General features: G+C 35.7%; 5 protein-coding genes across 11 annotated transcripts; 2 read left to right on the top strand and 3 right to left on the bottom strand.

The window, feature by feature from the left end:
• Positions 1 to 17: 17 nt before the first annotated feature.
• On the bottom strand, positions 18 to 9,999 carry LOC110374570 (uncharacterized). 3 transcript variants are annotated; one of them, XM_064034258.1, is made up of 10 exons: positions 9,794 to 9,999; positions 8,151 to 8,365; positions 7,268 to 7,417; positions 6,700 to 6,788; positions 5,517 to 6,626; positions 4,764 to 5,050; positions 4,395 to 4,508; positions 4,024 to 4,111; positions 3,200 to 3,307; positions 18 to 2,806 (listed from the first exon to the last, which is right to left on the bottom strand). In XM_064034258.1, exons 1-10 carry the CDS (start codon positions 9,926 to 9,928, stop codon positions 2,697 to 2,699), a joined length of 2,406 nt encoding a protein of 801 aa, XP_063890328.1. In that variant the 5' UTR covers positions 9,929 to 9,999; the 3' UTR covers positions 18 to 2,696. The 3 variants fall into 3 exon arrangements, with proteins under 3 accessions (XP_063890328.1, XP_063890329.1, XP_063890330.1); XM_064034259.1 differs by having other exon boundaries at positions 3,212 to 3,307; positions 9,794 to 9,998; XM_064034260.1 differs by lacking the exon at positions 8,151 to 8,365 and having other exon boundaries at positions 9,794 to 9,989.
• Positions 10,000 to 10,132: 133 nt separating this feature from the next.
• LOC110374567 (nucleoporin Nup35) lies at positions 10,133 to 13,883 on the top strand. Its single transcript, XM_021332320.3, has 4 exons — positions 10,133 to 10,452; positions 11,036 to 11,494; positions 12,081 to 12,261; positions 12,734 to 13,883. The coding sequence occupies exons 1-4, from the start codon at positions 10,299 to 10,301 to the stop codon at positions 12,837 to 12,839; spliced, it is 900 nt and encodes a 299-aa protein (XP_021187995.1). The 5' UTR covers positions 10,133 to 10,298; the 3' UTR covers positions 12,840 to 13,883.
• LOC110374569 (glucose-induced degradation protein 8 homolog) lies at positions 13,564 to 16,389 on the bottom strand. 5 transcript variants are annotated; one of them, XR_002429436.3, is made up of 6 exons: positions 16,140 to 16,389; positions 15,401 to 15,597; positions 14,854 to 15,051; positions 14,473 to 14,645; positions 13,973 to 14,044; positions 13,564 to 13,772 (listed from the first exon to the last, which is right to left on the bottom strand). XR_002429436.3 is itself a non-coding variant. In XM_021332322.3 (6 exons), the coding sequence occupies exons 1-5, from the start codon at positions 16,267 to 16,269 to the stop codon at positions 14,007 to 14,009; spliced, it is 753 nt and encodes a 250-aa protein (XP_021187997.1). In that variant the 5' UTR covers positions 16,270 to 16,389; the 3' UTR covers positions 13,564 to 13,772; positions 13,973 to 14,006. The 5 variants fall into 5 exon arrangements, 4 of the variants coding, with proteins under 4 accessions (XP_021187997.1, XP_021187996.1, XP_021187998.1 ...); XM_021332322.3 differs by having other exon boundaries at positions 13,973 to 14,061; XM_021332321.3 differs by having other exon boundaries at positions 13,564 to 14,061.
• Positions 16,390 to 17,771: 1,382 nt separating this feature from the next.
• On the bottom strand, positions 17,772 to 22,957 carry LOC110374556 (akirin). Its single transcript, XM_021332309.3, has 5 exons — positions 22,637 to 22,957; positions 20,787 to 20,971; positions 19,612 to 19,737; positions 18,801 to 18,885; positions 17,772 to 18,370 (listed from the first exon to the last, which is right to left on the bottom strand). Exons 1-5 carry the CDS (start codon positions 22,815 to 22,817, stop codon positions 18,360 to 18,362), a joined length of 588 nt encoding a protein of 195 aa, XP_021187984.1. The 5' UTR covers positions 22,818 to 22,957; the 3' UTR covers positions 17,772 to 18,359.
• A 571-nt stretch (positions 22,958 to 23,528) lies between these two features.
• Positions 23,529 to 26,131, top strand: LOC110374555 (charged multivesicular body protein 1b). The gene is made up of 4 exons (XM_064034257.1): positions 23,529 to 23,565; positions 24,362 to 24,606; positions 25,309 to 25,529; positions 25,892 to 26,131. Exons 1-4 carry the CDS (start codon positions 23,544 to 23,546, stop codon positions 26,013 to 26,015), a joined length of 612 nt encoding a protein of 203 aa, XP_063890327.1. The 5' UTR covers positions 23,529 to 23,543; the 3' UTR covers positions 26,016 to 26,131.
• The last annotated feature ends 55 nt before the right edge of the window (positions 26,132 to 26,186 follow it).

The raw sequence follows: 26,186 nt of genomic DNA, 5'->3' as shown, positions 1-26,186 counted from the left end.
AGTACGAAACATGCGATATTATGGGACTGAGTCTCAATCTAAACTCTACAGTTTTCTAGTCGCCAAAATTACGAGCTATTACTGTATAGGACATTAATTTTCTATTCATACTTAGACATAAGAAACATCAGTAAGATTATCGCCATAAATTATAACTGGCAAAGATTATTTCAACCATTCAGTTTAGACTGTCAGGTCAATTAATACGTTCGACAAATATGTGTCAAGATTTAATACACTAGTACACATTTCCTTCGTAGTTGCTCCAAAATTACGTAGTATATACACCCTCCGTGGTTCATAGTGTTGTGAGATCAAACGTCGTCACTAAATAATAACAAAATATTTACATTAATCAAATAAGAAGCAAGAAGACAAGAAACATAAATCAAATTGCAGTGAAAATTAGAAGGAACAGGAAAGCGCGTTGATTTTGTACATACAAATAAAATATTTGATGAAGTAGATTAAATTGGAGGGTAGTAGTTATCGAGTCAGAGGCACTTCTTTTAACAAACCTATGTTCAAACAATCACAACCTTATTATGAGCCTAGGTTCATATTTAGGACTGAATTCCAGCACATATGACTTATTCCATGCCTAAGCTCATATTCACACTTCCCTCTCTATCTCTTACTTCAAAACTCCATTCAAATGTGCTAGAATCAATTAACTGGTCATTCGTTGAATACATTACATATTAATATCATTGATGATTATCATATTACTATTTAAAATCACTAACTTTATACATTATATAAATGCAGTAGAAAGTAATACATAGACAGCAACACGTTTCAGTTTGTTTTGTGGTAAAGACTTGATTTTGACACAATATCTAACATTAATTGAGGAAATTTTATAGTTCAGTAGGTAAAGTTGATTGACGGAATAAACTTAATGTGGTTAAAACTGATGTATGTGTCAAAACCTAGACTTTTCAGGGTCCCCAGTCAAACAAGGCACCCCTAATATGTTCGCTATAAAATGTCAGGAGCTTAAAACTCATTGATACAGACACCAAAATTGGACATACATATTGATAAGTTAAAATACTACTAAAATGTCATAAATATCAATCAATACATTCACGACTATTACTATAATAATGTACAGTGAAATATCATTCGACCTTGGCTAGTTGAGTATATGCGACATTTTTGTTAAGTGCGTACCCATGGCGAATTCTGTTCTATCCTAGCGCCTCTAGTGTAAAAATTTTGTAGCTATGTGAGGACACTAACTTAATTTTTTTTTCGATACAAGTTACACAGATGAGTATATTTTCTGGGAAGTATTTTTTGCGACTTAAGTCGGATTTTATTGCTGCCTTGTTGGAGGTGCGTTCGTGAGTTTCGATATTAGAAACTTGTTTAAATAGACAAAGCCGACGCTCTGTGTACGCACGTTTTAAACTTCATAGCCCACATAAACGACTTCGGTCAAAGAGAATCAATTCAATATCGGCCTGTTAAGTTGCTCTTTAGATATACTTCATGTAAATATATGGTATAAATTAGCAGAGCTGGTACCCTTCAGACTGCCATAGCATGTATTTATAAATTAATATCTTAAGCCCATATTAGAATAGTGGGAGCTGAGTCGTTTAAGTGAGCTATGACCATAATACTATTCAATGATTCCATTGTATAAAGTATGTGATTCAACGCTTAACAATAAAAGCGGGTAATATATGTTCAATTAATTCCACACAGATCTACCATTGTATATGTGACTATTATAATTTTAACATTTGATTAACGACAATTTCATAACAAGAATCGATTACTGCATGTAGACAAAAATTTAAGTAAAGTTTCATACGAAAATATACAAAATGATTTATTTTATTTTCAACATGTTTAAGACTGATTCAGTGTATCAAAGTTATTCATTCGATTGAGAAATATCTAATGTTAATATTGCGAGCATTTTATTTACAAAGTATTCCAAAAGTTATCAACTTTTTGCAAAATATGTTCTATTGTAAAACATAGTGATTTGAAACTTAAAATTTTGGTAAGAAGAGCTGCACTTTAATACTGGCAGGCTATTATATACATATAGTTAAAAATTGTGTAACCATGGAGATGTCTCATTTCTGATGCTAATTTTTTGCGGTTAATTTTTGATGCGCTATCAAAAATTACCCGCTTTAAATAAATAAATGTAGTAAAAAATTTTTTTTTTTAAGAAACTGCTGCCTGCCCGTAACAATTTGGGGAAGATACACATTAAAAAAAATGGGGGAGGAATATTTTTACACGAAGGTATTAAAAATGTAGGTAGAAACGTACGGAACACATTTAAACGATCTATTTCTACGAACCTGTCTTCAAACACTCCTAAGGAGACAATATTTATACAAAAAGTGCTTCACACACTTTCCTTCGTTGTTCACTTTTGTGACAAATGTTCACAGAGTAAGTAATCAATGGAGTGCTATGCTACAATGCACAATACCAAAAAAGCATATTTAACTTACGTGATTTAATCACTACATAAATAAAACTATTTTGGAATTCATGGCATTTAATTACATATTTTCATGTTAAATAGGTTAGAGTTATTGCAATTTTTACACATACATCAGATTGCTAGCTTAGCACTCCAAGAGTTTACTACTCCGTGTCTCAACCTCATTTTTCACTCCAAAGAGGTTTATATTACCGCGTGATAGAAGCTTCTGGAACATTCAGTCGTAATCGCTGTCTTCCTCTGACGATTCTGATTCTGAGCTGTCAGGATGATTCTTTGTGATTTCGATGCAGTTGTCCACATCTGTCAGTCTTTTTAGCGATCGCCCTGATTTCAATAGATATTGGTAAAGATTATACAGTTATTTTTTAAATAAAATCAAATAAAGAACAAGCAAAGGTAGGTGTAATTTTCGTATTCTTAGGCTCTGCTTGATACAATAACGTCTAAGAAATCATTCAGTCACTTTCAAAAAACATCTTGTAGGTATTAAGACACCATAACATTTTGAACATATGTAGTTTTAGTGATAACTGTATTCGGTAGGAGAGCCTAAGAACCGATTTCTGCAACAGATTAACAGCCGGTTGCCTTCAATATAAAAATAAACAATGGCATATTTGCCAAACCAAAAACATGCAAAAATTAAAAATAAACAAACGAAAAATATAGGATTGCAAATAAAAAGAAACCAGCTAGTTAATCAAAGAGCGATCTTACCTATTACATTACCTGTCAACGTGGTTAATAATCTCGTCTCATTGCCGGGCGGCATATTGATTGGGCCTAGCTTTTTGGCTAATTCCCTAGCCCTGTCGGCACCTGGAACTGTGAGAAAAAAAATATATAAAAATATGTACCAAGTATAGTTCGTGCCAAAATTAATGTTGGCTGACTGTCTTGTGAATGACTGCGCAAGCAATATACACCGTTACTTTTTTATATTCTATTTATTTCATGAGAAAAACCCTTTTAAAAAAATCTGCTATTCCATACAGAATAGAATTCTATAGGGCAATAATACATGAAACAGGTGTTTTTTTTTTACTTATTTTGTCAATCTCACATGCTATGCGATGTTTCCGGGAATAAAATTATATAAAAGTAACGGTTTATGTATATGAGTTATTCATACAAGCGAGAACCACACATTCTCATTTCTAATTCAAGGTTTGAAATAAAGGAAAATCATTGAGAAAGGCCAAATAATCGATAAAAGTTAAACACATTGTACAGACCTTGTCTTTATGTCTTCCATTTATGTTATTTTTATTTTCAGAGATATTATTATCATAAAATATACACAATCATGTTACAAATGGGATAAATATTTGTATATTTTATATTACAAGCTATTTAAAAAAAACATAGGTACTAGTTCTCGCCAAACTTTATGTACTTAGAAACCATTTTCAGCTGTATTTTTGCTAGGAATTTAGTTGTTGACTGCCATTTTTATTTTGCGATAACTTTAGTACAATATTTAATAACACATGCTGAATCTATAATTTTTAAAATATATTTTAAAATGATATCTATTATACCTCGGCTACCCTCTTGGCTTGAGTCTTCTGTCATGGAAACTCTTTCAGTTCGGTACACTCCGCTCACAAGGTCCCACACGAATAAACACTGCAAATAGACAAATAAATTCGCATTAAACTAGCAATCACTGGGCTGTTCTTGCATCTATTAAATTAAACATCATCAACAGGCATGTGCAATGTGGTATGGGTAAATCTCTCCATCTTGTGGGAGGCCCTTCTCCAGCAGTGTACGTTTGTAGGCTGTGAAGACGACGACGAAGTTTGAAAGAGAGTACAGGGTTAAAATGTAGACCATAAGTTACTATGTATTACAGTTGGCTATTGCTTTATAACTTCCTGTTATCATATTATTCAATTTAACATCTTACCTCGGCAGCATACTGTTGTCTATGCAGGAGACAGCCGGCACTGACGTCCTTGCAAGCTTCGCATTCCGCCGTGTCGTCATTCTCATCGCTCGCCCACATCCACATCGCACATAACTGAAATTAACGGCAAATAAATTATTGTTATATCAATAAAAATAGATATGGGCCACGTATTTAAAAATGGCTTGCAAGGATTTACCTGACTTGCGAACATTTTATTAGTAGAAATATTAATCTAGAATAATAATAGAATATAAAAATATATATATACAATTTAAATGAAAATAATGTGAGGAAAATATCCCATTTTTATAAGAATACTTATACAATTTCAGAGATAAAAATATACAAAAGTTTAATTTAACTTACCCCAGACAAACACCCACTCGACTGACAAACATCAATAACATGGCAACCCCAATCGAAGCAGTATATGAACTTCTTCTTATTCAAATTGCACAACCGACCACAGACTTCATTACAAAGTAACTCTGTATCCAACGATCGTTGATGTGCTCGTAGAGTTAAGGGCGGTGGGGGCGGAGACGCCGCGCACAGGCGCTCCCACGCGCCGGCGCCCACGCCCTGCAGGCCGGCGTAACCAGCCCCTTGGGCTGATAGGGGCAAAGCCACGTGGTAGCCTGAGATGCAGTCATCTGTGTACGGAAAATAATGTTTTATGAGTATGTTGGTAAATGTTTAGAGTATGATAGAAATGTCAGGTTTTGTAGGGTTCAACAGTTTCAGAAATCCGTGTAATAATCATTGATTCAAAGCTGTAAAATTAGATTATAACAAATGGCTAGTAATAAAGTGCGATCAACATATGGGCGCCGGTAATAAGCAATCTTGCTAAACATTTTAAAGATAACAAAAACACTATCTCTTTGAATTAACGATAGTTAACTATTTCTTGTTATTTTTGTTTATGTTATTTTTTCTGGTAAAAAATTGGGGAAATTCTAACATCATGCGTATCAGAAATATAAAATTATCACCAACAGCTTGTTGTTATGAGAAGCGATAAGTTAACGACCATAATCATAAGTAAACACTTACAAATATTTACGCACAGATAATAATAATTAATTAATCTAAAAATAATTGCGAGGAAAAACTCACCTTCGGAATCGGTCACGATAGAGGTTATCTCATCGTCACTTTCCACGAAGTACCTTGTGAAGAATTTACTACATTTGGAGTTCCCGGAGTGAACCAAATACGGGTCCTTAGCATTTACAGGAATATCGGAGAGGGTCTTAGAGGTATTGTCGTGAACAGCTACAGTTTTCAGAGATCCGTCGTCCAACATTTCCGTTATTCTGTACTCGGCTTCGCTGTTGTGGTCCGACTCTAAAGACGAAAGGCTAGGGTTCTTCAGATCTGAACTACTGGTTGGAGAAGCCGGTCTACTTATCTGATTGTGAGCTCTTAGAACCACACTTTCAACGGAGGGAGACTTAGCACGCTTAGCCTGGCTTTTACTCGTCGAACCTATAAAATATTTCCTATTACTCCTCAACACCCTAAAGGGGACAATATTCTCATTGTTGTCCTCTGAAAATTCGTACTTCTTGTCAGCCAATCTTCGTTTTCTAAACATGCTGAGTTTCTCGCATTTCGTTTCCGCTTCTTCTACAAATTCATACGCTTTCTCAGCGATAGTCCTATGTGTTTCGTTGAACCTCGACATGCTTTCCGCAGGCCGTCGCCTCGGGGACCGTAGAGGGGGACTTATCAACGTTCTGATTGAAGGAGATGGGCCCTCCCACTCCTCTACTAAGTTGTGTGAGATTGAGGATGCCTGGATACACAATTCTTGTCCCATAACATCAGGCAAGCGCACAGGCTTAGACATTTGGTACGGTTCCATTTCTAAATCTGAGAAATCCGCCAAAATATTCTGGACGACATTGTTCTGGTACTTAGGTGATTGAAAAGGCGCTGAAACGTCGGAAGCGGGAGTGCTAGGGTTCGTATCTATTGAGCTAACTTCTTCTCTATCTAAATAATTCTTTGTATCCTCCGCTTCCCTTTCGTTTTTCTCGTGGTCTGGTTTCACAAAATCTATCTCGAGTATGTGAATGAAATCTGTGTATATTATGATTTGATTTGAGTAAGCTAGCTGTACCACGGGTTCGTACATACTACTGTCGGAGGTGCAGAAGAATTTTGTGTGAATCGCGAAGTTGTGTTCGAGGCATCTTTTGCCAAAATTATTATAAATATCATCTGAAAACGAAATTACAGTTGTAGTGGGTATTTCTATAGCAACATTTCAGCAACACTGAAGAATGGTACATACCTTCATCTTTAGGTAAAGCTGCACATTTTCTACATCCTAAACAAGGTACTCCTATAACGCTGAGGTGGGATCGTTCTGAACAGGAATCACTGCAAACAATTTTCGTATAATTAGACCTACAGTAAAAAGTCGTGGTGGCCTAGTGGGTAAAAGGACCAACCTCAAGTATGAGGTCGCGGGTTCGATCCCAGGTCAGGCAAGTACCAATGTAACTTTTCTAAGTTTGTATGTACTTTCTAAGTATATCTTAGACACCATTGGCTGTGTTTCGGATGGCACGTTAAACTGTAGGTCCCGGCTGTCATTGAACATCCTTGGCAGTCGTAACGGGTAGTCAGAAGCCAGTAAGTCTGACACCAGTCTAACCAAGGGGTATCGGGTTGCCCGGGTAACTGGGTTGAGGAGGTCAGATAGGCAGTCGCTTCTTGTAAAGCACTGGTACTCGGCTGAATCCGGTTAGACTGGAAGCCGACCCCAACATGATTGGGAAAAGGCTCGGAGGATGGATAGACCTACAGTATGCCCAAAACACATCTCCACTTTGCTCATGAATCTAGGTGATACTCACGCAATACCATACACGACTAATACGCCAGGGTTATGCTTCCATTGCGCCATGGATATGACAATCTTACTGTCTACGCAGTCGTCGCCGAACAACGGCACGCTATGCACTGGACGCACGACGCGGCCCGGCACCCATGATAGAAAGTGGAGCCTGCAATATTGGGACAAATTAATTCATATTTTTCGTTGGCATTGTAAATTAATTCATATTCTTTGATTAAATAAGCAGACGGACATGGAAACTGCATGTAGAAAGAAGCAATCTCTCCTTTTATTAACAGCAATGGGACAACATTTTTCATAAGAAAATTCTTTACATGAGGTGAATAAATAACCTTATACATTCCAATGACTAAAAAGAGAAATATGGGACTGGAAAGTCTTCTTTTCACATGAGTTTCTTTATTTTTGAGGTATATGTCAGTGTACACAGGAACATTACACACACAAACACATGAGAATATTTAACAATTGTATAATTTATTTTAATTTAAACAATTTGATTGATTGAAATTTACATAGCATTATTCTTAATCAGTCAATTAGTTGCTACACATCAAAACAAATCAATAGCCAGCACTTTCAAGGCCATTTTCCTGATTTAATAGAAAACCTGTTTTCTCCAAATGTGTTTGTATTTACCTTAGATTTTTCTTGCATATTTTATTTTTTCTATTCTGCATATTATTAGGTTTTGTATAAAAGTTTTCCTTCAAGCTTATGCACAGAACATTTCGCAATGCTTTTAAAAAAATAACAATATAGCAATGCAACAACTTCACATATTTATACATTACTCAAGAAAAATTGTTTGACAGATTATTTACATAGGTATGCCACATTGATAAAATGGCAAAGGTAGTTATAACATTCAGGTAACTTACGTGAACTTCGAACTTTCTCTGAAGTACATCTGTGTGTTACAGCTGTAGGTGAAGCTGAGCAGGAACTGCCCGCACTGGGAGAAGCCCATGAACACCTGTTCCCTGAGGTAGGACATCGGCACAATATCCATGAGGCAGAATCGCAGCCGTGGTGGGATGCGCTCAAATACTTTGCGACCTCGATCATTGCTTTTTCTAGATGTACCACCAAATGTCTAGAAAGGAAGTGTTTGATTGATTATTTGATGATGATCTCTCTATCTTTCAGATGATGAATGTTGCTTTTCTTGAAGGTTTTTAGTCTTAAGCCATAGCATAAATGACTGTGGAACTCTCTACTAGTCTGAAGTTTTATTTTAACAGAGTAATTTTTCTTTTATACTCGTCTCTTGCATTTAATGTATATGTCTGACTCTGACTAGCATATAACTTTAAATATAAATCTTAATGATACATTAGTGGTCATAGCAAATGCTTCATGCAAGCCATTAAAGTAATAACATACAACAATAATTGCCTTGATGTGATGATTATAACTATATCCTGCCTACTTCCTGAGTTTCAATTCAATTGCAACTATAAACTGTTTATTAGTCTATTCTAGAAAAATCCTTTTAAATTGAGGGGAATCCTACCTAATATAGAATCATCATCATCATCATCAGCCTATCGCAGTCCACTGCTGGACATAGGCCTCTCCAAGTGCACGCCACTGAGATCTAATATTGAATGACCCTGCTTAATAAGTTCCCTCTTAAAATTGCCTCTGTTAAATTACAGTACATAATATTAATTCAGTTGTCAATTAATTGTTATTACTATACATTATTTTGCTTTTTGGTTTAATAGGAGGTTGATGTACATTATTTAACCTCAAGCTAAGGCCTCCTTTATTTTTGGTGTAGTTGTAAAATTACTCTTTATCCTTTGGAAGAAGCAAGTAAAACCAGTTTTTGATTTATCTGTTGTCTTATATAGTGTTTTGTATGTGTGGTAGCTTCTACCCTAATTAAGGCTAGAAAAGCTGAATTAATTTGCTCTCATTTTACAAGAAAATGTTTGCAGTAAGGTGACCTCTTAAAATTTCGCTTTTTCGAATTAACAGTTCACAGGAAGGAAAACATTATGCCCACTGATGGCCTCAGGATATCAAAAGACAAGGTCTGATATGATTTAAGAAACAAACATTTAGCAAAACAAATATTATAATATAGCTGGCAACTTTACGGAAAAGTAGTTTAGCTCTAATTAATATTAGGTGCAAAAACCTTTCTAAGGTCATCTGATTTTCAAAGATAAACAAAAAAATACGAAATTGCATAAATCTTCAGTTACCATTCAAAACGTAAGCTTATAAAGATCACTGGAGGTAACATAAGCAACACATTCCTAGTATTATTGAATTTTGACGCGAGTAATTATAGCATTCATACATTTGTGTTCATTTCATATTTTTATGAAATTACAACTAATCATATATGATCAGAAAACGAAGATCAAAGATATAGACTGTCAAGTTATTACAGCTCTCAGCATCCCTACATTTACATAAAATAGACTAGAAACATAGGCGAGAAAAAAAAATAAAGCAAAGCACAGGATCAAGCTTTTGAACTTTGTGTTATTTTAGAGTTTTAACTTACCTCTCTATTAAATAACTTATGAACAATATTACTACTGTGTGCTGACATGTTTCTGGGGGTATTCGATATTGTTTTATCGTATGCATATCTACTAAACGCGTTCAATTTCTCAGGCTTTGCAGCCAGAGAATCCATGTTCGTTTGTTTGACTGAATTATTTTGACAAATATCAATCAATGTTGCCAATTATAGCGAATTATAAATTGAGTGCTTCGTTCAAGAACAATTTTGAAAGGTGATTGAACGGCAATATTTCGGATGCCAGACGAGAATATCTTCAGTATCTATGGCTTAAACCCGTCAATTGTCGATGAGTTTTGTTTATTTCCGGTCTTTTGACACTTGACTTTTACCGTAAAATTGTCAATTTGCGTCAATTTTGTTTTTTACTGTCAAAGAGGAAAGCGTGTCAGCCGTTTAAAAAAAGTGATAAATAACATTATTAACGGCTATTCAGTTCGAAAGAATTTGTAGGGAAAATTGTTGTGTGCAGATATTATCAAAAATGGAGCCAATGACTTTGGGTAGTCCAACACACTCTCCTTCTAACAGTCCGAATGTGGGATATTTGCCGCCTTTCCTTCTGGGTGAAATAAATCCACCGACGACTCCTCGAACAAACAGTCTGTCTCCTACAAAAGGCAGAAGTCTTGCTTTCGGTACGTAACACAATTTTAATTTGAAAAGAAAAACACAAAAATTTTGATTTGTCTTCACCCCTGATTTTTCTTGATTATTTTGACATACAGCACTTTCAAATATCAAAATGTTGTTAATCAAATGTTTCCGGTTTTATATTATTGTTCGAATAATATTTATAACTTGAAAGTCTGTAACTACTGAACATCAACAATAATCTCGTCAATTTTAGAAAAGCGAAATTTGTTGGATGTGTTTGTATGATTAATACACCCTCAGACGCAAATGGCTATACCTACGTATTTTCTTGAAACTTTGTAGTAATATAGGTTACACATCAGTATAAAAGATAGGATACTTTTTATCCTGGTGCACCAAGGAGTTTCTTCAGGATGGGGGCAAAACAGCAGGCTGAAGCTAATCCATAAGAGATACTGAAAATAAATAGAGTCTAGTAATCTAGACTCTCTATTTATTTTTGAGTTGATTCAGTTAGTACATAAATAATTTTGAGGATTAACTGAATCAACTACAAAAAGGCAAAATTATTTATTTACAATTCCTTGGGCAAAAATAAAAACTAACTCTTCAAACTTTTCACAGGTTCTCCCACAAGTCCTACGCAAACATCAACACCAGACCAGAAGGCATATCGGCAGAACATTTCCATGCACCAGCAAGCACTCTACAACCAACAGAATATGTACCCAAACATACCTTCATCTCCAAACATGTACTCTAATATATCAACAAACGCCAACATGTCATATTCTAGCAAACCTAACGGACCACCCATAGAGGATCTATTTGACACCATAAAAAGTAACGAACCAACTATAAACAAATCCCTATTCCAAGACAGTTTCTACGGTAACAATAATTCGGTTTCCCACAATGGTTTCGGAAACAATTTGAATAATTCAGTAAATAATCAGTCGATGGCGACACCGTGGCAAGATGGCTGCCAGGATCATGACGAGTACTGGGTGACTGTATTCGGTTTCCCGCCAAATGCTGCTAATACTGTTTTAGCTAGATTCAGCAATTGTGGTGCTATTTTAGGTAAGTTTTACCACATAACTATTTTAGTAGTTTCAACTTGTGTTTACCTATACTTTATTGAATTTTGCATTTGCATAAATTAACATTTACTTATTCAAATGAATTCAATCACAGTTCTGCTCTGTTATGTTTGTGTGAACAAGGCTTTGTTTGGAAACATTCACCTTCATTCATATGCTTTCGTTTACAAATACTGAACATCTAGTTGGACCTTGAACCTTGTATATCTTAAGGCACTCCTAAACTGGCTACATTTTTGTGCAATATGTGGCTGCAACACATTGCATGACTATGCAATATTGCAGTAAGGTAGAGGCAATTTTGCCAAACAGGCTACACAAAATTTGCCTGCTTAAGAATCTGCATCAGCTACCCTATTGCGAACATATTGCAATTCATGGGTCAGCCACAGTGGAAGCTAAATTTGATTGGTAAAATTGGACACATTCGGGGAGGTTGACCTACTGGTGCCTGTACATGTAGCTTAATGCCAAGCAAGACCAACAGCATGTATAACAGTTTTTTTTATATTAACAATAGCCACACATCTAACCAGCACCTCAGTTGATGTCATCTATTGTTCCAGACAAACAATACCCGACGCAAGGCAACTGGGCGCACGTGCGGTACGCGACGCGCGCGGAGAAGGAGCGCGCCATGTCGCTCAGCGGCCGCCAGGTGCTGCCCGGCGTCATGGTCGGCGTCGTCGAGTGTAAGGAGCCGCCCAGGATTGGGGTCACTACTCCCGGGATTACGTCGCCTGACAGGTAAATAGTAGCTAATTACCTGTATTACCATACCTGACAGGTGAACGTCGAATTGCCTGTCGCATATTTTTATACTATCTGCCAGAGGCTTCGATATGACTTCTAGTACCTAGTAAAGCTACGGTGTAGGGTATATTTCTCTGCTTTGAGACTGATGAATTTTCCCTGGCATAACAAAATAAACATGGTTACCTGTAGTAATAGTATTTTACTGAGGCCCTCTCCATGTATTATTAGTAGTATTAGGTGTATTAAAAGTTGTTCAGGCAAAACTTTCACTTTTTTCATTCGCTTTTATAAAAGGCTATTTTATAAATAGTAACTGGGTTAATGAGATTAGATATCAGTAGACCTACCTAAATACTGGTATTCATCAACACTTCAACACCCAGATAGGCAGCTCACGCTACTTAATTTTTTGTTCACCATCACTTTGTAACTTGGGTACTTAATATATTTTTTCATGTTACAGGACCGGCGTCCGCTCCCTCTGCCCGACGCCCATAGCCAATGCGCCCGTCCCCCAACGCTCGAGCGGCCTTATCTCAAAAGCCTTGGACTACGTGCTGGGTTGGTGACGAAAACCTTGCGCCTTGGCGCGTCGCTTCAGTCCGATATATCGCAAACTGAAGCAGGCGCCTCGAGTACTCAACCGCGTACCATATGTGTCACGGCTACGTAACCGAAATAGAGACTTTTTCACCATGCTCGAACACGTGCATCAATCGCAAATGTATTTGAATTATAATCACGAGTTTTTCCATTGTAATGAAATGTAGACTGAGTTTGTATAGTCAGCGACAGGTGCCTAGTTTCCGATAATGTTAGAATCTAAGTTTTGTGTGATATGCTAATGGATTAGTTAAGCCACTTTGTACTTATATGGACAACATAATCCAGTTTAAAAGTCAGTGTATTAAGAAAGGAGAAGAAAGGCAGCACTTCTTTATTCATATTATCTTGTTTCAAGTGCATGTACAGCCTTTTTATATTTATAGAATTAATGTAAACCATACCATGTATAATCATATATACCCGGCGCAAATGTTGAATCCTATATACTTGCAGTGCCATCAGGGCTGGAAGTAGATCTCAAATATTTGTGTATTCTCTTGATAATATAAGGCAAGATATTCATAAAAATAGATTTGTAAGATAATAACTTAACTGTCGTTGACTGAGCACAACATAAAAGAATAGAATTCTTTTATCAAACTACTACTAATTGAAAATTATGTGAATATTTAATTAATGATATTGAATGAAGTCGGTTGTATTATGCAGGTAATAAAATAAAATAACTTTCATATTTCTTAATAATTAATATTTTTATTTCTAAATATTACATATAAAATACTTAAATTACAGAGATTTTTTTATCATGGATGTTAAATGATGGTCGTCCGTAAAACTTTTACATATGCAAAGTTGTAAGTGGAGGTAACTGCACGACACTATGATACGATGGTTGTACCCGCCAACTGAACTGAACGTCGATGTGGATCCGTGTGCTGTGATAGATTGTTCAGAAACACACAAGTGAAACAATGAAATCTATATAATATCTTAATCATCCTAGTAAGAGTTAAAATATAATTTTACGATTAACCTAGCATCATAAATATTAGTTTTATTTTCGTCTGACCCGTAAAACGAGATGCATACCCGAAATATATTAAGATTGATAAAAATGCTAGTAGTAATGTCTTACAGTCCAATTGTCCTGTTTTATTCCGTTGTGGTCATCAGCGGGGAAGCAGCAGATCACAGTCTCCGGCCATGCCTAAAATTGTCCAATTTCTACAATACATTAATTCCTTCTGGGTAATTTCAATTTAAATTAATTCAATTTTCTTAACATATCTAAGACAATTTGCTTATTTTGTGCCATTAAATCCATTTTGATTAATAATCACCTACAATGACAGAATCTCTAAGTACATTTGTTAACATTTAAGTTTTTCGTTATTTTAAATGATGGAGAACATAATAGGCGGAGTTTCTCTCCATATACATTTTATAGCATACTATCCTAGATTAAAATTGAATAAACTATTGACTACTAACACAGCATCATAAATTAAAAACATCCTAAAATATAATTTTAGTAATTAAATATTTAAAAACAAACATAATACAACACCGATTGCCTATGACGATGGATTGAAGGACACCATAAGCGTGGAGGTAACATGAATAAGTTAGTATTACTTTGGCTTCTCTATGGTGGCGTTGGCGAGGTCTGTCATCTTGGGGTACTTGATGTTGTGCTTGTCGAGCTCGCTCTGCGACCACAGGATCATGCGTAGCAGGCTGCACAGCTTCGGATTTGTGTACTCTTGGTTTTCCATCTTGAGTATCGCAGCGTTGAGTTCACTTGCGATCTGTTACGAAATTGGGGGGTAAAAGGGTAAAAATTTCGTTAAGAAATGATAAAAAAATTATTATGAGACGTGTAATAGTTCGCGTCATTGTGTTTCATGTGAATAAAGAATGCGGAACAGGATGACTTCATTGCTTTTTCGATTTACAAGAAAATTCAGAGCCTTCATAAAAGAAATGCTGAGAAAAGTCATACATATACATCCTCACCTTTTGACTGTGCGAAGGCAGCAAGAGATCGGCGAAGGGTGACGCGTGAGGGTCTGGGAAGGCGAGCAGGGCCAGCGATCGCTCCAGCTCAGTCAACGCGTTGGGGTCGTTAGCCCCGGCCTCTGCAAGGGTCGCGCTGGCGAATGCAAGAGCCTCCTCCGCTCGCCCCGCGCGGATCAGCTCCAAGAGTTGAAGTTGCTGTTAGAAATCGTAAAATGAGTAGGTATTGATGTCGAAAGCAAAATCTGGCATTTGAAAGGACCTTCTATTATGAAATAGAGAACAAATCTGCAGATATCAGTGTATTATTATTATTTCATGAAAAATACTGGGGTGTCACCAACCACATAAACATCATCAATTTTTTCTTGAGAGAATTATTCTCTCAAGAAAAATTTTTTACTATAAATTTTTCCACAGTAAACAGTTGTTTTAAAACAAAAAGCTATTAATGTTATAGGTGAACTTGAAGGCCTGACCAGGGTTTTTCTGAAGTTGTCATGCTATAAAAATACTGAAGAGATAGTCAATGAACCAATTTTATTACCTGCAAATGAAAGTACAAGTATCTATCATTGTCCAACAACTCTGGGTGAAGAGCGTTGACCATAGCAATAGCATCGGGTATGCGGCCGGTCTGCACTGCTTCACGGATCATGATCCTCTCGTCCAGAGAGCTGCAGAGAGCCGGTTCCTGTAGTCCGGCCTCCTGCTGGAACTTTATAGCTGCCTCCTTGAACCCCTCTGATTACCAAAAGAATATTTAAAGTAAGTAATAGTAGTAGTTTTTTTGTTGATAAGGATGCAATCAGAGAACAAAGTTTATCAACAGTCCAATTTACTTGTTTTTGATAAGCAACCATCACTTTACTTTTGGATATTTTTTATTAATTTGGATATTAATGTTACTAGGCATAGGCAGTGGTATTATGAGCCATTTTCATCTATTTTTTTACAGGAAGTATTAATCAACAGAGCCATATTAAATACTTAGATATATTAGAGACTTTATGTTTGTTTTTCATAGTATTTTGTACAAAGTCATGCCTTATCTTAACCATATACTGTAAAAGAGAAACCAAATAACCATTTCAAGAATCGATTGTGATTCTTTTGATAGTTTATTTACAAAAAGGTCGTGTCGTGGTGTTTTCTTTGTTGCGAAATATGCACCTTGGGTTGGGATTGACTTCGTTAAGCAAAAACCTTTTACAGTATACTGCGTGATTATTGAAGAAACAGTAACACAAACACGAGACCAATGCATCTTTACGTTTTTAATTTACCTGTTACCAAATAATTCATTATCAACATATTCATATCTGTTCTGGAGATCTGCAAATCGTCGTTTTTATTGCGATCATAGTATTTTCGTTCTTCCTTTTCTTGGCCAGTCACTGCCATGTCGAAACTCATTATGTAAACTTATCAAGAGCGCACAAAGAGGAATTAAAGATATTAAATGAAAATATTTTCAATAACACCTTTGGAATACAAATGACAATGACAAAATAAATCGTTCAAAGAATGAATGACTTGGAAATTCGAGTGAATGGGGTAGATTTGTATTTTTTTATTAGGTAACATTATTGATACCAGAGAAAATCAAAGAAAAATGCAAATGTCTTTCGTTGCGTTTTGCAAGATGGTTGCAAGCAAGATCTGTAAAATATTTCTTATTATTATAGGGAAAAGGATGATAGCGACATTATACTGAAGCTGATAAAAAAAATACAGCCCTAAAATGATATGATTTTTTCTTAAGGTTTCCTAAAAATAGCCTGAAACGATCGATAGCTCGTTAGCGCAAATTAAAGTTTATTATGTGTACGTTTAGCTAGGAATAGTATTCTTCCATTTGAAAACCTTGAACATAGGCATTACTTTCCTCTGTGCTTACATACAATATAGAGGTCTCGGCACAAATTATCACTAAGCCACTTCACCAGGGTGAGGTAATAGGTTCTGAATGTGTGCATTTGGATTGAGGGCACATATTTTTTAATCGTGTGCAATGAAATAAAGATTCTTGGGCATTTAGTAACCAGATTTTACCTTATTTCTAAAAAATCTCATTTATTAATCGGTTTAGGAGCTACGGTGCCACAGACAGCCATAGCGGTCAAACTTATCAGCGAAGAAGTATAGGAGTACGTTATGTTGGGGGTTTAAAATTAACTAACTCACAATACCTAATTATTGCTTTACCCGTCCAATACTCTGCTAAAATTACATGTCGGAGTGACTGCGACTGTACGATTTACAATGGTTTCTGTAGGATACATGGATTGAGTTTGAGGACAAAAAGAAATGAAAATCCGATGATGGGTGTTTAGCTAATTTATTTTCAGTTCTTAATCGCCAATAACCTACAATAAAGAGCTGATAATACAATTTAAAAAAAGTCCTATCCTATTTTTTATTGAATAATGCTTGGTAACAAATATCGTTTTTTGTATTCAATAAAAAGTTACAACTAAACAATTATTATAAAACAAACCCAATAATGTTTCGTCGAGTGCAGTGTTCGTCGACAGCGACGCAGTATCATTCAAAATACATTATTGAGAAAAAAAAATAACTTAAAAATTTAAATAAAGCTAATTAATCATTCTCTAAAAGCCATGTATCAGTGAGTTAATTTCGAGGAAATAAGTTCAGTAGTAGTTAAATATTGGCTAGATCGCCGTTATAGATAAGAATACATTTTAAATAGTACTAAAGGGATCCCGAACTGTCTGATACAAGAGCCGTCTCTCAAGTAGAGCTATGGGCTGGCATCTGCCGAGCCCTATACAATCAAATTAAATATAATTTACGAACTACAACTATAATTCGACAACACTATAAAGAAAAGTACAGTAAAAATAATCATCAATCAAAAATAATTATGGCTAACTAATTCGCACTTTTGAGGACAATGATTAAAGAGGCACTCTTCGTGAATTTATTATTTGTGTAGATTATATGTTACTACAGGTTCCGTAATGTTACTTTAGAAAATATACAAAATACAAGTGTATACTTGTCATCCGTATCTGTTTAATAGACATAATTCTGTTAACAAACCCGTTTTCTGTTACGAACACTAGCCAGGGCCGAGTGTCGTGTCCGGCCGTACGTAGCTCGTCTCGTCGATCCTCAGTCTATGAACACAATTATCCAGCGTACCTTACCTAAAGCATTAAAAGCTAATTATGTGTATGTGGCATGAACTAAACCGTGGAATCTCACGCGGACAATATTGCGACGCTAAGGCTATTGGACAACTTTGAACTGAAAAAACTTAACTGTGGTGGGAAATAACTGCATTTATTGATGTACAATAATACTGTACGTTTAGTGAAAAATGTTTCGCAATATTAACCAGCGTCAGATTCCACTAGCAATCACAATGTCTTGATTCATTAGGATACTTTACTCCCGCATATAATATTCACATATACCAAAATATGTTTGTCTTGATATAGATGCAGTATTATACCGCAATGCCGACTCCGTTGTCATTAGGACAGATCTGAAAATAGACAAATATAATGTTAGATTCTAATCAATTATTGCACCACTTGCCTTGTCGAACTGTGTCAACATGAGTTAGCAATTTCACAAGAGACGTGAATAAAGTTGACATCGTGATATTTTGTGCCACCTCAGCTGTAGTGCTTTACAAATTTAGGTTAACATACACATAAGCAAAACCATAATTTGGCATATTTGTCGCTAAACCCAAGTGTTTCACACAAGTAAATTCCGAGCACAAGTACCCGCTGACACCGCGTACCTAATAATGGTATCTGCGCACAACAGTCTTGTAAAAACAATCAATCAACAATATTACCAGAACGAGGAGTAGCAAAATAAAAAAAATCTTAAAAAAGTTCCCAACCACAGCTAATCAATCTTAGTCAAGGAGGTTGTGACACAAAAAAGTTCTGTCATATACTCACAGCTGGGGACAAGGTCCTGGTGCATGTGGTGTTCGGCGTCCATGCCCAGGGGCATGCAAGTCGCGGGCGGGGGTCGGCGCTGCACCTGTTGACGACATGTTATTTGTCAGATCATTTTTGTTGTGGAACATATAAAAAAAATCTTGGAGAAAAAAGATATTGTGTTGCAAAACATTATGAAGATAGTTAAGTTACTTAGTTGCGAAACGGCTGCAAATTTCACAATTTCTTTCAATTGTAATAAAAAAAATTATTTGTAAATTATTTTTTTTTTTGCAAAAGAGGCATGACAGGTAATGTTTTATAGGGAGGGGTAATTTCGGTATAGATTTCTGTGGTGTATTCAAATAGATAAGAAGCGTGTGAAAGCTAGCTCAATGTTATCAATAAGCGTCCGTTATTGATATCATTTCAAAATAAAGTCTAAACAATCGTACTTGCCACTAGATAATGACATTACCTATTTTATCGCATTTACATACGACAGATAAAATATTATCATCATTTACCTAAACATGCTTATTTCTTTAATTACCGCATGTAATGGTAATTAGTAATAACTATTTGCATGTCTGTTTTCCCTAAAAAAGTTTTTTAGAGATAAAACACTAGAAAATAAATTGTATTTCTTAGAAGTTATTGAGAACCTTTTGAAAAGTTGTAATTTTGAAGATAGTTGAGCTTATAAGTATTCCTAAGTTGTAACAAAACCGATTTTTTTTACATGATACATTTAGTTGTAGCACATCAACTATTTTTTCCAATACCACATAGACGAAAAGGTGCAATCTTTAAGCTACAATGACAGTACCTGGTCGAGATTGAAGCGCACGAAGGCTTCGTACTGTTCAGCCAGCTTGGTGCTGAGCGCCGACTCGTACTCGGAGCGCAGAGCCACTTCTTGCTCGCGCAGCATTCGCTCGCAGATCATGCGCACCTGGACAGATAAGACAGATTAAGAGATTTGAAGCATAGATATTACGAATGCGAGTTTTTCATCAGTCAAGTGGCACAAAAGAAGGTATCTAACAAATAAGAATTGAGAACTAGCCCCGTTTTTGGAAGTCGGAAAAACTTATGTATGACTGGTTCACATAATATGCTTGCACTTGATAACTTTTGGTCATAAGCCTTATACAAACGCAAAAGTTATAAGTTAGCCCGCAACCAAAACGAATCGATCGAACCCGTCAATGGACATCTACATCTGTGACGTTTATTTTTGGAAGGTGTGAAATTAGAAAATTCAAATTAACTGTCATGTTTTGTAGCCCCTGTTTCGTGGGGCTTGGAACACAGCCCACACGGGTTGGAATAGAGGCCTTGTCTCTATGGTGATCACAAAAACACAATGTCATTTGAGAAAGGAAATGACTTGAAAGTGTTTACTGTCTTGTAATAAAGTAAATTTTCGTGAATACGAATTAGCAATTTAATTTATTAGTCAAACACGGAAGGGCCGTTAGGTTGCCAAAGAAGTAGAAATATTCCACATGTTTATACACAATGCCCATTGTAATTGAAAATTGTGTGTAAACTGCATAATTTTTGCTTTCTTTATCTGATTTGGTACTGAAATATACATTTATTTTTTTCATGAGCAACCACAATAACATGTTAGCTATGATAATAAATACCAACAGAAGTATAATTTTGCTGAAATTAGGTAAAATTTCAACGCATGTTGAATGTAATTTTGTAAATAACGTCCTAGCATTTTTCCGATGATATTATGGGTCTGCTCTCAGTCTAACAGAATGCAGCTGAGCACTAGAGTCTAAAATGAGAACTGCCTTATCTGCTTCCATGAACCCAATTACCCAGGCAGGTTAGAACTAAATTATCTATTCTAAGTAAAGGGTTAGAGTTACTCTTATGTCTGACCCTAACCATGTATAAATTCTTAGTCAAAGTGGACTTGGTGCTAAAATAAGGCCCCCATCCTCAAAAGTAATTAATTAGGGACTTATTGAAGATTTACAGTACCTGTTTGAAAGTGAAGAGGGCACGGTGGTGCACCTTCTGTGTGTTGTGTGTGGAGCGATGCGGCGGGGAGCAGTCGCCCTCGGAGCCGCTGGACGAGGAACAAGAGGCCGCCGCGTTAGTCAGACGCAGCTGGCGACGACGCTGCAGACGCTTGATCTCGTCACATATCTCCTGTGCCATGCGCTCTGAAGATACAAGAATATGGAGTTAGGGAGTGAATTCAAAGTTGTTCATAGCTGTGTATTAGTTTGATGTGCTGGGTAAGGCACATAAGGCAACTAACAAGCTAATATGTATGCCTGTTAGAATTCACATCTTCTGCTACTGAAGTGACACAGACACTAAGTTACAAGTAGATGCCATTTGCCAGATTTTGTTTGAGGCTGTGGTCGGTGACCTGTTTGTGCAAAGCATAAATGTTCATGAAAAGCATACTAAAAGTTGATTTTAATAAATCTGGGTAATGAGTCAGTTAATTTTTATGGAACTTGAATTATGAACGAAAATCTGCTATTTCTTATTTTCTTACAATTCAATAAAACTAAATGGGCTATTTCAGTATGAAACACTAATAAACCATTTGTGTATTATTCAGGTTTTAAAAAGAGAATGCTCAGAAAACTTTTAATATTGAAATGTCAGGCGAATCTTCAATAAGTGCTAATCACCACATGCACAAAAAAGGATAGTGTTAAAAGATGAAGAAGTTATGTTTCATTTATAACTGCTATTACTAAACTAAGCAATACCATTTATTGTTCATGGCAAAAAATTACTGGATGAAACTTGAATAAATAATGAGCACTATAAATATTGTGTTTACAAACTGCATGACCTTAGGAATACATGCAACCTTACATTTGAAGTAGTTTTTATGCATAATGATTAATAAGGTTATATTACAATAGCAATAATGTATGTTTTTTTCTTTTATTAGTCTTTGGTATTTGCATTTCAAGAAAAACTTGAGTTCTACAAAAAACTTGATCGAGGAAAAATAAGATATATGCAATTATCTTGTTTGTTATGTATGCATCTAACAAAAAAATATGTATGCATAAATATTAACTGATCATCTGGGTCATCATTACTGCATTGATATTTTTAATTATAATTAACTTTTTTAAGTATTCAAGTATCTATAAAGTGTTGTATGTAAAAAAAAATAACATCAACCAACCAGCTGTTCTTTTTTATACAAACATTGCCTACAATTCATACTCCCAATCTCAATGCAAGAAAATTATGATAGACATTAATCTTTAAGAGCCTGTAAACCATTTTGAAGTTGAATAGAAAAAAACCTTGATAGTCAATATCCATAGTGAAGCATTGATGCACAAAATATGTTTTTGAATCAATATGTAATAAATGTATGCATAATTATATGTAAAAAGACCACATAGGCATTTAACAGCTTTGTGTAAAATGTCCAGTCATCCAGTTAATTAGTAATGTGCTGAAACGTATTAAATTCAGACTTCGCGTAGGTACTGTCCATATTTCGACTGATAAAGCAATATTTATGTCAGAAGAACTTGCATGTAACATAAAAAAGTCGGGGTATAGTAGAAACCGACCCACAATTCATATTACAAAGACTTCGAAGCTGGGCATCGGACACAAAAACCAACAAAAGGACATGAAAAAATCCACGCAACGGTCTTCATGCATCACTCATCTCGCTCTAACGCGATAAAAATATTCATGATGCAGTGGAAACAATGGCGTTAGATAATACAGCTGATTAAATATACAAATCAATGATCAACGCCTATTATTTCAATAAACCTTAAAACGTAGCAACGCTTCATCACATTCCAAAAGACATAATAAAAAAATAAACAAACCTGGGGTCAGTTTCACAGGTGCAATAACGGATTCTCCAAATGACGAAGGTCTGCTCTCAGAAACTTTAATTCCAGGACTTGAGCTAGAGCTGGCTGCAAATGGTGAGCACCTTCGCCTTTTAGCAGGCATTTGCGCCATGGACTCCCAGTCCAAATTTCTTTTGAGAGTAGCACACGCCATTTTCTTTTTACGCCCAGCGAATGTCCTCTACCTATCCGATACTATGTTTGGAATTCCTGTCTTTGTCACTAACTAAGCAAAAATCAAAAATAATATTAAAACTTAAAGAACGGAAGCACTACAATTTAAATACAGTTATTTCTAAATTAATTTCTTAAAGGATTTCTATAAATATTAAAGATTATTTGACGCTCTCCGATTCTCTCACTTCCAAATAAAATCCGGCAGCGAACACTTTTCACTCAATTCAATTTTATTTTGACATTTTGTTGTTATACACAAGTTGACCAACATTGAGAAAATTTTATGCATAGACAATGTAGTTCATTCAATTTTCATTCACTCGTTTACAATTCTATTCGCAGTAGAAAAAATATGAAAGAAATTGCTTTCCACAAGACTTATTTCGACTTGATTTTGTGTCACATGAATCAATTAAAATGATAAAAAGTAATTTATTTTGTTTTGCAACTCCTGCAACTTAGTAAAACATCCACAATCATGCCACAATCACGACTTTTCTTCCCTCTCTTTCACACTTTTGACAGATAAAATTATATTGTTTTGATGACTGATTCTGACTGTGAGTCATCGTCCAAATAATTATTATTTGCTCCTTGTTAGTTTTCTAATTTAAGGCTGTGCCTAGTGCTAATCTTATAGGTCCTCGCGCCTATTGTTTCTTGTGTTAAAAGTTTTTTAAAAGCCGTCAAACTGGGGAACGAAATGTCTTCGTCCGCTATGGAAAGTATCCTTTTTTATAGTTTCCTAAGTTTTTGACACTGTATTTTTGATTTAAAAAAGAATTTACAACCATCTCCATGGAGCTCAAATTCAGTGTATGATGTCTGGCATTTGATTTAATAAAAACAACAGGAAAATACGAAGAAACTATGGAACGTATCGAAGGTATTCCCTACTTTGTCATTGCTATTTACTTTGGTCAATATAACCTTGTTTTGATGTATTTCGAAATCATTTTTCCATTGGTAATGGTGCCACAGCATACGAATCGCGTGAGTATAATACAACACATTGGAATGGTACCTTTAAAACCATTTAAAACTGTATGATAAGCTTGCAACAACTTTGTAACCTTCTTAAGAATATGATTCATAAGGGCTGATAATTCATCATCAACAGTTATAATTTTTAGTTAAGTTTATAAGTTGATCTTGAGGAAACCTGGACTATAAAGTCTGAAATCACCAACCCGCATTGAGCAAGCGTGGTGATTAATGCTCAATCCTTCTCCATGTGAGAGGAGGCCTGTGCCCAGCAGTGGGACGATAAAAAGGCTGTAACAGTAACAGTTTATAAGTTGTATGTTATTTTGTTGCTGTCTGTTAGAATTATAAACATCCAAAAGTACTGCAATATTGTTTCACCAATTGCATCATTTTGGTATTAAATGCCTTGCACAGTTTGCAACAGACCACTTTATATTTAATTATCTTTACCAGTTACGATTCTAATTAGGAATAGAATCCATGTATTTATTATCAGTGTCACACTAAAATGAATCCTTAACTCGCTTTCATCAGAACACCTATTTAATTTAAAATTTGCTGTAAAAGAGTTAGAGAGAAACTCTAAAAAATGCGAAAAAGAAGAAAAGGTTGAGAAGGAGAAAGCTAAAAAGGCAATACAGAAGGGCAACTTGGAGGGGGCTCGGATACATGCAGAGAATGCCATCAGACAGAAGAATCAGGCATTGAATTACTTGCGGATGTCAGCTAGAGTAGATGCAGTGTCAAGCAGAGTGCAAACAGCACTGACAACTAGAAAGGTAAGGCTTTACTTTTGTATAGTCAAAACAACTTTAGTCCACTGAAAGAACTCATACCAATAAGGGCTGTGGAGGAGTTACAAAATGTACATCTGATTGAACAATTAATTAAGCCTATACGCAAGGCAGAGATGATATTTGGACACTGTTTTAATGACTGAGTTATTTCAGAATTTTTGATAAGGTTGACACAACAATAGAGAAGTAAATAATGTACAAAGACATTACATTGTGATATAATGATACCATTAATTTGTTATCATATTTGTCTTGGACTAAAGACCTAACATAGTGTGCCATAAACATGAGAATCAATTGTCAATAATTTTCATATTATTTTGAAATTTCACACTACAAAATAACTATGGATTCCGAAAATTATAATAAGAAATGAAGGATTTACATTGTAGCTAGGTACTATGTCTAATGTCGTACTTCTGAGTCGTGCTGAGCTAAGACCTGTTTCAATCAGGGTTCATCGTCATTAATTTAAGAGCCCAGCTCTTGTCGGTGCAGCTCCTTCCATTTACACCTATCTAGCGCTAACTCCTGAACTTCCTTATACGTCAAAACCTTCACCTTTTCTTTAATTTGCTTGATGTTGAAAGAGAGGAAGGGGTTGTCCAAGATACAGCTACATCAATCAGGGTTACCAGGCACAAAAATTAATAGACCCTCACCCACTTGCCTTTTTGATTCCAGGTCACAAACTCCATGGCTGGAGTAGTAAAAGCAATGGACGCAGCAATGAAATCAATGAACTTAGAGAAGATATCAACACTCATGGACAAGTTCGAGAGTCAGTTTGAAGACCTGGATGTGCAGTCCTCGTACATGGAGAATGCAATGTCACAGACCACTACTACCACAGTGCCTCAGGGAGATGTTGATAATCTATTGCAGCAAGTTGCTGATGAAGCTGGGTATGTATTTTGTTTTGGAACTACCCACCTTTTGTATGGTTAGTCTCTAGTATGTTACAAAGTTTCACTGAAGGCCTCTTTGTCGTCATGACTGGAGGGCCAACTTATTTCATATTCCTTCATTGAAGATAACGATAACTAAGCCAGCTATGAAAAAAGCTAAAAATTCACACTTTTACAACTGTATGTATCATAAAAATAAGAATTTTACAGTCACAAATGATATGTGGTGATAATTAGTCAAATTAAAATGAGTAATTTAACATTCATCAGGCATTAAATTATAAACTTCTAACTACATTCACCTATTTCAAAAACAGTCACCTATCCCATTACTTAAAATCTCATATTTTAATTTTCAGTTTGGAGCTCAACATGGAGCTGCCCTCAGGAGTACCGAGCACCTCAGTGGGCACCGCCACTGTCGTCTCACAGGAACAAGACGAGCTCACACAACGACTCGCCAGATTAAGACAAGCCGAGTAGCTAACGTTGTACAGATATTTGTTATAGAACCGCGCACGATCCTGTTAGAAGTAAGAACTAAATAGCCGACCATATATTTGGGAAATACCCTCGGATCTGTATGATTAACGTGCTTGGAACGTTTTTCAAGCAGCTCTGTATGTGTTAACATTACTAGCATTTTTATAGTCC

The sequence above is a fragment of the Helicoverpa armigera genome, chromosome 4 (assembly GCF_030705265.1).
Source record: "Helicoverpa armigera isolate CAAS_96S chromosome 4, ASM3070526v1, whole genome shotgun sequence".
Lineage (NCBI taxonomy): Eukaryota > Metazoa > Arthropoda > Insecta > Lepidoptera > Noctuidae > Helicoverpa > Helicoverpa armigera.
Note: the sequence above shows the minus strand (reverse complement) of the source record. Positions and strands in the feature narration are given on the sequence as shown.

What these genes read in the sequence shown, in the direction of transcription:
- LOC110374570 (XM_064034258.1), bottom strand. Translation starts at nt 9,928, where the DNA reads ATGGATTCTCTGGCTGCAAAGCCTGAGAAATTGAACGCGTTTAGTAGA. An exon ending in TATCGTGACCGATTCCGAAG is followed by an intron (nt 5,051 to 5,516) that starts GTGAGTTTTTCC and finishes TTCCGTACACAG; the next exon opens with ATGACTGCATCTCAGGCTAC. An exon ending in CGAGTGGGTGTTTGTCTGGG is followed by an intron (nt 4,509 to 4,763) that starts GTAAGTTAAATT and finishes CGTTAATTTCAG; the next exon opens with TTATGTGCGATGTGGATGTG.
- LOC110374567 (XM_021332320.3), top strand. Translation starts at nt 10,299, where the DNA reads ATGGAGCCAATGACTTTGGGTAGTCCAACACACTCTCCTTCTAACAGT. An exon ending in AGGCAGAAGTCTTGCTTTCG is followed by an intron (nt 10,453 to 11,035) that starts GTACGTAACACA and finishes AACTTTTCACAG; the next exon opens with GTTCTCCCACAAGTCCTACG. An exon ending in CAATTGTGGTGCTATTTTAG is followed by an intron (nt 11,495 to 12,080) that starts GTAAGTTTTACC and finishes CTATTGTTCCAG; the next exon opens with ACAAACAATACCCGACGCAA.
- LOC110374569 (XM_021332321.3), bottom strand. Translation starts at nt 16,269, where the DNA reads ATGAGTTTCGACATGGCAGTGACTGGCCAAGAAAAGGAAGAACGAAAA. An exon ending in ACTTGTACTTTCATTTGCAG is followed by an intron (nt 15,052 to 15,400) that starts GTAATAAAATTG and finishes GATTTCTAACAG; the next exon opens with CAACTTCAACTCTTGGAGCT. An exon ending in GCCACCATAGAGAAGCCAAA is followed by an intron (nt 14,062 to 14,472) that starts GTAATACTAACT and finishes AATGTATTGTAG; the next exon opens with AAATTGGACAATTTTAGGCA.
- LOC110374556 (XM_021332309.3), bottom strand. Translation starts at nt 22,817, where the DNA reads ATGGCGTGTGCTACTCTCAAAAGAAATTTGGACTGGGAGTCCATGGCG. An exon ending in CCCTCTTCACTTTCAAACAG is followed by an intron (nt 19,738 to 20,786) that starts GTACTGTAAATC and finishes TTATCTGTCCAG; the next exon opens with GTGCGCATGATCTGCGAGCG. An exon ending in TGCGCTTCAATCTCGACCAG is followed by an intron (nt 18,886 to 19,611) that starts GTACTGTCATTG and finishes TGTCGTCAACAG; the next exon opens with GTGCAGCGCCGACCCCCGCC.
- LOC110374555 (XM_064034257.1), top strand. Translation starts at nt 23,544, where the DNA reads ATGTCTTCGTCCGCTATGGAAA. An exon ending in CAGCACTGACAACTAGAAAG is followed by an intron (nt 24,607 to 25,308) that starts GTAAGGCTTTAC and finishes TTTTGATTCCAG; the next exon opens with GTCACAAACTCCATGGCTGG. An exon ending in CAAGTTGCTGATGAAGCTGG is followed by an intron (nt 25,530 to 25,891) that starts GTATGTATTTTG and finishes TTTAATTTTCAG; the next exon opens with TTTGGAGCTCAACATGGAGC.